This window comes from Chanos chanos, chromosome 5, assembly GCF_902362185.1.
Source record: "Chanos chanos chromosome 5, fChaCha1.1, whole genome shotgun sequence".
NCBI lineage: Eukaryota > Metazoa > Chordata > Actinopteri > Gonorynchiformes > Chanidae > Chanos > Chanos chanos.
In genome coordinates, this window is record NC_044499.1 from 11,591,305 (window position 1) to 11,601,263 (window position 9,959).

The 9,959-nt window shown below is 40.8% G+C and overlaps 1 protein-coding gene across 1 annotated transcript in view; it reads right to left on the reverse strand.

The window, feature by feature from the left end:
* Positions 1 to 1,675: 1,675 nt before the first annotated feature.
* The window catches only part of slc25a36a (solute carrier family 25 member 36a), a 16,010-nt gene continuing 7,726 nt past the window's right edge, over positions 1,676 to 9,959 (reverse strand). Inside the window, exons 4-7 of the mRNA XM_030776073.1 lie at positions 9,072 to 9,172; positions 4,596 to 4,662; positions 4,152 to 4,441; positions 1,676 to 4,010 (exon numbers count right to left, since the gene is read on the reverse strand). Coding sequence (XP_030631933.1) covers positions 3,817 to 4,010; positions 4,152 to 4,441; positions 4,596 to 4,662; positions 9,072 to 9,172 — 652 coding nt within the window. The 3' untranslated portion in view covers positions 1,676 to 3,816. The remainder of the gene's footprint in view (positions 4,011 to 4,151; positions 4,442 to 4,595; positions 4,663 to 9,071; positions 9,173 to 9,959) is intronic.

A 9,959-nucleotide genomic window follows, 5' to 3' on the forward strand; every position in this document is an offset into this window, starting at 1 on the left:
ACTAGCCCGTTGGGTTATATACATAGAATTGCTCAGCATATGTGTACTTTATCTCAAATCTTCATTGTATGTTTGTGATTTTCTATAAAAATAAAGTACAAAATAAAAAGAATAAAAAAGAGAAATATGCATAAACTACAGTTCAAAGCAACCGCTAAGAAATGCTAGGTGTTATCTACAGTTCAGTAGGCAGAAGCATGAAGGTAATAGTTGTTTGTTTTTTAATACTGGTGTTTACTGTGCTTTCATTAAATACAGGGAAGCACAGCAAAATGGCCAAGCATGCTGTTTGCTGGTGGAGTTTCAGTGCTGGGGAATTTAGTCTGTCTATTCCTATTCTGGTAAAAAGAACTTGAGGAAGTGTAGAGATGTGATGCCAGCTCTGAGGGCAATGCACAGAGGAGTTAAAGTAATTTGACTGTGCCGTATTTAAATGTGAGACTTCATGAGCCAAGCTACGTCATTCTGAGTATTCTTTGATGTGAATATTCTTTGATGTGAAAGAGTGTGTGCGAATAGAGAATTTATGGGATTTGCAATTTATTTTATTGACATTTTATACAAAACAAAGTGTGATAATACATAGCCATCAAAGAACTGTCCACATTTTAAAGGTAAAAACACAGACTTAAAAAAAAAAAAAGCATAAAAGAAAAAAAAAAAAAATCATCAAAAGTTCTGACAAACGGACTTGTTAGTGTTGAGCAAAACGATTCGTATGACAAGAAAGCCACACAGGAAAAGGGACTGTACCAGGCAGCCACATTAGTGAAATGCTGATCAGAACAAAACAAAACGACAACACGAATTAGAAAGGTTTCTTTACATCATTGACTTTACGCCATTAGATGTTCATTCACTTGCTCACTCCTGCTTCCAAATTCAACCACTAACATTTTGTTCTATCCTCTCCCACCATTTTTTTCTTCTATTGAGTAACGTGTTTCAAGCTGAACAGATTTTAACGGCATATATTAGCTCGTCTCCCTAGCTGTGGCCTGTTAAGAAGTATTAGACACAGGGCTAAAACATGCAATTCCGAGCAACACAAAATTTCATATTCATACTCGTGTTAACTTGGAGGAAAAGCTTGGCTAGTAGCATGTGGTAAACTTTAGTAAAAGCACTGACACATTGTTTTAGTTTTGAATTCATAAATACTAACTTGTGTTTACATCATTATCAGGGCTAAAAGCAAAAAAAATGTTTTTTTAGTTCTGGCTCTCCAAATTTTGTACATCTTTTTTTTTTTTTTTTTAACACATTGTGTACACTGATGTTTCATGATACACAGATGTATTATTTTCTTCATTGTTGACAATATCATGTATTGACATTGTGACATGTAATAAAGCCCTATGAGAAAGTGTTGACTCTTACAGAACTCCACAGCTTAGTTAGCAGCAAGGGAGAACACAGGGAGGCTCAGTTAGACACTCTGATTCCATGCCTTTGTTCTGTAAAGACACAGATCTGTGTTATACGCCAATACTGACAACATCATAAAACTCGCTGGGCTCTGAGGTGTAGAGCCAGCTGAAAACAGTAGGGGAGGACCTTTTGTCAAACAGACTGAACTAGAGACTGTGAAACTAAGGGGCAACATTTCTAACTTGAGTATGGGAACATTTAGTGCAATTACAGTCCTCTAGCTCTGAATATAGAAGGGGGGGGTGGGGGGGGCTGCTGACGAGATTCTGATGATTCTATGTTGCCCGACTGAGTAGGACAAATATGATGAACCGTGTGAGTAAACCTGTCTGCACATTCACTAAAATCTAAGCTGGAGACTCCTGTGGTTTCATCTACACTTGGTGACATCGCGGTATATTTTCACAAGGACCACAGAGAAATGTGTAAACAAATATTTGAGATGAGAACACTGACCTTTCACAGATCTAATAAAAACAAAGAACATCAAACTGAACACTCCAAGCATCAATGGAGTCCAAGGCCAGCATATGGTTTAAAAAAAAAAAAACAAAAACAAAAAAACCCCATAAAATTTGCATGTCAACAGAATCAAATAACTGTTACATGAAACAAATGCATTTGTTTTGCGGTCATCTGACTGCAACATCTGTGACTGCAAACTACTGCATAATCATAGAGCCTATCTTATAAGAACACTGAATAGTTGATATGCACACATTATATATTTACACACATACAGGAATATCCTTCACTAGAAGTTAAGTACACTGAACTGTACGATAGCATCAATAAGAACTGTTTAGCAAAACTCTTGTCTTGCATATACAGTAATACTATGCTTTCTCATTATACAAAATACAAATACTCCAAAAACAACAGAAAGTCTAGCACAAACCTCAAAAAGGCAAAAAAAAAAGTGCATCGATAGTCAGTCAGAAGCCACTGTTAGGAATTAAGCTGGAGTATGGAACTGTAGCCTTACTTCCCACTGGGAATATTTAGCAAGGAGGACAGGAGAACATTCCACCTCTCCGCTGTATGTACAGTGCAGTATCACCATGACGACATGCTTTCAGATGTCTTGTCATGGAGACGCAAGGGTTTTTTTTTTTTTCTTTTGTAATTTCTTCATGACTGCAACACTGAATATTCGTTTCAAGTAGTGGCTTTTTGCCTGTGGACTTCCTGTGAAGTGTGTCTCCATTAAGCAGACACCAGTCCCAGACTAAGAGACATGAGAGTCAGAGAAAGAACTCTCTCTCTCTCTCGCTCCATCCCAATGTTACTATAGGCTAAACCAGACTGACATCACAACAGCAGTAGAATGATAAAAAAAAAAAAAAATACTGAAATGATAGACAACTTTGAAGAACAAAATTGAAGTAAAAAAAAAAGAAAGAAAGAAAGAAAACAAAAACACTTCAGTTTGAAGCATGTGATGGACCACAGTTCAAATGACCGTGAATCAATTAAAGCAAATGGATTCTTGTGCGTGAAGCTCTGTTTGCCTCTGTTTGGGATTTAAGAGGGAATTCTGCCTTTTTTTTTTTTTTTAGAGGGGAATGCTTAAATCGAGAACCACTGTAATTAAAATCCGTGTGCGTAAGAGACACATTTGTTCAGTGGTGCATTACATGACCATTGCTTGTGAATGTCTGACATTCAGAGACATACAGCAGTGCTTTTTTTTTGCCATTTGTATAAACATGGCCACTTTTGGAGCACAGTCTGTGGGGGACGGTGGGGTGGGGGGCTTTGAAAAAAGCCTTCACGGTTCAATAAATGTGCTTTCTGCATAAAGAAATCCTCCATAAGTATCACCACCACCTGCAAAATGGGCACAATATTGAATGAAAGGGAATGGCTCAAGTTAGGTGTGATAAACAGGAGGAGGTAAATGTACCGGCCATAAATGTGAACGCTCCTGCTTGTCAATTACAGTAACCAGTGTGTCTGTTTGTGTGTTTCGGTCCATTTAGGTAGTGAGACGTGATCTTAACGTGTTTTTCAAGCATTCCCCTCTGTGATTGTCCTCTCTAGAGGGTCTTCTTCATGACTACAGAACTGAGGAGAGACACACGGACACTCTAAACTTCTCACTTGCAGCTGTTTCCTCTCATTCTCTTTTGTTTCAAACCTCTTCCTGTTTGACTGGCTCTGTTATCAGAACAGATCAGTTCCCTACCTCATTCCCTCATTTATCAATGTGTTCTGGCCTGCAGCGCCCTCTAGAGGCCCGGGGGGTGGGTGGGGTGGGACACGTGGGGACTTGTGGTTGGTTCTGCTTCCTTTGGTCTCCAAATGAAACAATCTTTCTCTCTTTTTCCACCTGTATCTACCTTTCTTATTCATTCTCTCCTCTACCTCCTCTTACTCCATAGGTTAACCACTGAGCAGGTAGACTACCAGCTCATATGTGCACATCATAATGGCAGTGTTTGGGATCTGTCGGACCAGGTGGGTGGTAAGACCGCGGTACAGAGCCCGGTAGCCCTCCTCTCTGAAAACCATGTTAAAAGTCTGGAAGAAAGAGCGGTACTTGCTTCCCTCCTCTCGAAGCCTGGTGCGGATTACCTCTGCAAAGAGAAGAAACAGTTAAAACGATTAAACAAAAAGAAATCGGCTCCTTTTGTCTCAGTTTCGTGGACATTAATACTGGGGGTCCAATAATGCCAGACAAAATAAGACTTCGATTTTCTCCACGCTGTCTGACTCACCGTGGGGGTAAGCGATTGAGGTGGCACATGTTTTGGATGTCGCAGCGGCCAGCATCATTCCCACAAAGTCTGAAGCGTCTTTCACTGACTCCTCCTCATCGTCCATGTTAGCATTAGTCTTAGATTCCAGGAGCTTTCGTTTGATGCTCTCGTAAATGACAAAATGGATGACTGTCTCTGAAATGCCGGCATAGGAAGCTGACATGCCCCTGTAGAATCCCCGCAGTCCGTCAGCCTTATAGACCCGCCGGACACACTCAAACGCACTCATGCGCCTCTCGCCACGGTTCCTACCCAGCAAAAGAGAGAGAGAAATGCATAAGCAGTTGGTATGAGTATGAGCAATATTAATATTACACATATTTCTTTAGTGAAAGACAGAAGAGTGTATACCAGCTCTATAATCAGCATAGAGTGGGCAGTGTAAAATACAGAGCTTCTTACCTGGCATCCAGTTGCAATCGAGTCTTTATTAGCCAGATGGGATTGGTTGCTGTAATTGCAGTGAACCCTGGGAAAAAGAGACAGTAGGTTCAGACAAGGAATGACACGGTACATTCTGCAGAATGTCTAAGCATAATCAATGATATTTAGCAGGCCTACTGGCTCTAGTACAGGCAAACTTTGACCTAAAGCAACTTCACACTTCAGAAGCACTGTTAGACCTCTTTAAAATGTGTTTACGACCCATTTGTTTGTTTGTTTTAGAACAAAGAGGTAAAATCCAAGAAAGAATCTGGAAAACTACTGCTCAGAGGTGTTCTACAATATTAAGATACACAAAGAGAGTGTTTCCATAAATAAAGATAAAGTCTTTGATTGTAGTAAGCAATAACAATTTAGCCCAATATATCAAACATTTCTCCAGAGGAAAACATAGTTAAGGTTAGGGTCATAAACACACCTTAGAGTAGCGATCACAACAGTGAGTAAGACCTTTCAGCTAAAGAAATAAGTAAAGTGTCAAATATTCCACTAGCATGGCTGTATATGCTTGTGCTTGTTCAAATGGATTTCTGTTACTTTGTGAACAACCAAGAGCAAAAAGTGCAACTATCTCATAAAAGAGCACTCAAGTGAAAAAAACAAAAAAAAAAAACAAAACAAAAAAAACCAAAGCAACTGTATAAGTATACAACTACGTGAAATGCTGCAACGGCTTTACAGAGTCATTCTGTTACTGTATATTCCAGGGACAGGGCCCTTGCTGTAACTATTGACCTACAATTCTTCAATGACATGTCCACTGGGTGAAGAAAAGCAGTCAGATAAGACACAGGATATTAGTAAATGTGTATTAGAACTGCAGGTTATGTTATGCTTCTTCATCTTGTTATGACATGAGAGTAAAGTATGACTACAGGAAGTCATATGATGATGTGTGAAAGTGTCGGTGTCACTGCACATGTGTGAAATGCTCAAAGAGCAGGATGTGGTAGGTAAGCTGGAGTGTAGTGTGTATCAGATGCTGTGACGTAAATGTGTGTGTCGTTTGTGGGATATCTGTGTTAACTATCAGTGCTCTGTAATTTGCAGTAAAATCAAGCACAACGAATATGCTTTGTCCAAGCTGATAAAATGCTATTTGAGATTCCCAACAGAAATAAAAATGAGAGTATAAGATAATGGCCAGTAGACATGAATAGGCTTCACTCTAATATAGTGCACGTAGGCTAAATGATTGACAGTATGTTTTTAAGGCTACCAAACCAAAGGGCATCTATCAACCTACAGTAGAGGTTCTAGAAAAGGGTAAGAAGCCTAGGACTTGGTGAAGAGGATGACAGATCGGAACAAGAGAGGAAGAAGAGTGCGTCTCTGGTGAGTACTCACAGGGGAGGGGCAAAGCTCCTCCTCACAGCTGCAGGACGAAGCCTGCAGATATGGGGGGCAGAGCAGGCTGGCTCACAGACCCTCACGCAGGGTGAAAGCTACAGTAAAGGCCTAAAATAGACACAGGCTTTTCTGTACCATAGTCACAAGCAGCAGTCTCCACGCTCCCCTCTGTGCTACAACACATGAGGGGGTGGAACACTTCATCATAGCCATTCTCCCCACCCACCCACACTTTAATACCCACCCCTCCACCCACACCCCTCTTACTAATGTGCCTTCCATTTTCTTTCCTTTTCTCAGGGACAGAGGGAGAGAGACAGACAGAGAGACAGAGAGAGAGAGAGAGAGAGACAGAGAGCGAGACAGAGAGAGAGAGAGAGAGAGAGAGAGAGAGAGAGAGATTTTGTTTCTTTTGAGTTTTAAAGGACATCATCAAACCAGTGTTTTTTTTATAAGTGTTTTTTTTTTTTGCATGAAAATAAAAATCATAGGATATAGAACTGTCTTGCTGATGCTGAGCAGCAAAACTATTACTATATCTATCCATCATTATGACTTTCATCACAGCTGTATCAGTTAAAGGGATATCAAAATAAAATACGGGACTACATCAAATCATAAAAACAATGAAGGGAGTGCAGGTAAGAGGGCTCAAATGCTAACCTTGTCAACCCTGCCAACTAAACTTAAGACTTCTAAATAAACGGGTCAAATGGTTTCACTAAGTGTGTTTTTACGATCTGCTCGGCATACATTTAAATAGAGGTCAGGCGTATCTTATCTCTCCACAGGTGTACACATGTGAGCTCAGTTTGGCTGGGTTTTTTTTGTTTTTTTAAAGACATGCACACGTGTCCACATGCCACACAGACATACATGAGTCCTGTCCTTATCAGAAAACGTCGGCGCTGTTCTCTTTATTGAGGGCAGATAACCTCTTAGAGGCCTGGAGCAGTTATTCTGGGAGCTCTGTCTCCCACAGTTGCCTTACTCTGACCTTGGAGCCTTGATACAGCAAATGTCTAATGCAGACAGAAATGGATTTAACTGAGGGACAGCAGCTCAGGCCCTTAAAAGCACATTAAAGAGCTTTTAGTGTTACCTTACATGCTTCCTCAGAGCTGTGCATTATAAAGCACTAGTGACAATGGGATTACAGTGACAACTATGAAAATTCAGAAAATCCCTGTTATGGGACCATGATGTAATCTAACCTATATAACGTCCATGCACAGCGTGTGAGTCTGAGAGACGGGTGTCATGACGGTGTTGACATTTGGGTGACCGGGCACTGACCCAGTCTCTCTGCTCACAGAGACTACTGATATTTAACACTGCTCCACTTTCCACAGGAGTCTGATCTACATCGACACAGGAGATTTGGTTTAGGTTAACTCAGCAAAACAAGGCTTTTACGTGTAATCCAAGCTTGGCTGAGCGAGCCAGGGTGGATTCAACCTATAACTCTATAGAAAGGTGGCTGAGGGAGGCAATCAAAAACCACACAGAAAGTTCTAAAGAGTTCTAATGAGACAGAGAGCACAGGCGGGCTGGTCGATTTTCCACGGGGGAAATGAGGAATGAGGAATCCGGTTGTGAGTATAAGGAATATTTTTGGAATCATACCGGGTGCAAATTCTCCATGGATTTTTGACATAATGGGGGAAAACAGTGAACCCGAAGCATCGTGGTTCTCTTTTGCTTTAATCTGCTGCGTCGTTCTTTAGATTTAAGCAAGGTCACGAGCCTCCCATATCGGACTCAGACTTAATGGAAACATGACAAGGTTAGCATTTGCTATGACTGCTGACTTAACAGTGCATTTGCTCTTCCATTTACTTTACTGGGAGAGGTTACAAGCTGGTTAGAGCCCAGTGTCAAGACTGTGCAATCACAAGGAGGTTAGACAAAAATAAATAAATAAATAAATAAGTAAGTAATAGAGCTGCAAGCCAGCTACAAGAAGACCATCATCATCATTTATCATTACGATTAGGAGAGCAGATAATCATACAGGTGAAAGGAGACGAATGAGACTACCTGAGGCGTCCCGAATCCGCCCGCGTCAGTCGCAGGGACCGCTGCCCACCGCGCATGGCGCCCTACATGTTAGCGTAGCGCCCTGTGGCCGCTACTACACACAGCACAGACAGCGTGTGAAGCCAGACTGTTTAGTAGCACACTGGTATGTAATGATTTATGTCCTCCAGCCCTCAAAAAGTAGAAGAAAAAAAAAATAGGGGAAAAAAAGAAAGTGGGGAAAAGGAAAGCACAACCCAAACTTTGAGGACCTTGCGTTTCAAATTAGTACTTTCACTTTCAGAACTACAGGGAGGCTCAAATTTGGTCTTGATCCAACATACGTTTTCAGAATAATCTAAATTGCATAACTAACTTCAGCTCGTGGAGGTGAACGAAATCTCCAGGAATGTTATTCAGTTAAGCTTTTATGCAATTAGCTTAATGTTATGCAATTATCCCCCCCCTCCCCCCAAAAAAAAATCATTAATCTGCTTTAATTGGAACACATCATTAAATCTCTGAATACCTCCAAATCTCAAAAAATGATCAAATTGTCATGAAATGGGGATCACATTTTTGGAATACAGAAGAATGCTGGCATGACCTGTTTTTGAATGGATCAATCAAACGGTGGAGGTTTGATCCTGAAAGTCTTCAGTTGTGCTTTCGGTCTAAATACTAACAAATGTCTATAAAACTGGGGCACAGAGCATATGCTAACCATTCCCCATTTGAACTGGAAGAGTACAAGGACAAAAAAAAGCACAACCTGTTCTGGAAATTCTAGAAACTGTTCTGCAAAAAAAGTGGAAAAAACTAAACAAACAAAAAAAGTTATCTATGACCTCTCTGAAGGTAAAAACAATATCCAGTGTTTAACATTTTGTCACAAATACCCCATGAGATACAACTGTAGTATTGGAACACTAAGGATGGGCTCTCTTGAGTAAAATGAGTTACATTCCAAAAGAAAAGCAAAGAAAAAAAAAAGTGAAAAGTTTAGTATCATAAGTAACATAAATGGTGCTATGGTCACTGAGCAGTGTGAACACGGGATCTCACCTGCTAGGCCCGCAGACACCATGTGCACCTGCGTGGAGTCTGGTTCAAACACAGCATTCAGTTTCTCTTTAGCAGTGGAATAAGCTGCAAAATATATTGCTCTGTGGACAGAGAAGAAGAACAAACACAAATAAGTTACAGATGTCGGGAACACGGCCAGAGACAACACCAAACAGCATCTCAAGATCTCAACATCTGAACGTGGCTCTGCTTTATATCAGTAGCGGTTTTAGCAAAAAACCAACGTCAGACAAGATATGTGTTTGAGATAGTGAAACAAAAGCATGGGTTGTTTGCTGCACTGGTCCTTGAAAAATGACACATTTTAGGTCACAGGAAAAGCATCGGTGTCAGCAGTGCTCAAACAAATTTATAACAAAGCCTCAGACACCCGTGGGGTGACCAGTTTCCTTATTATTTTGGCCTTCAGCAATTTTTCAGTGCCTAGGCCCACAAATTATAGATGAGGAGGGAATGTGCAACGGGCCCTGGGATTAACGCCAGAGTGACATGGCTGCACTCCCAAGACTTATTGGTTAAAATCAACAGTCATAAGTAAAGATGCCCTGTAACTCCGTAGACAGGTAAGCACATCACTCGCTAACTGAAATATTCCACAGCGTTGTCAGTAGAGTCAGTGCTAAGCTTGAATCTAGTGGCTGAGTAAGTAGGAGGAGAAATGGAGGAGGTGCCAATCTATTCTGTATCTAATCACACAGTGCACAGATCACTGGGACACTATTAGCACAAGACTGAGCCTGCTGCCCCAGCCTAGCTCAGCACAGCCTGGGCAATCAAGCATACAGCTCCCCATTCTAGGGGGGAAAAAAAAAGAAAAAAAAAGAAAAAAAAAACACAGGATTACTCAAATAAAAATTTCCACTGCTG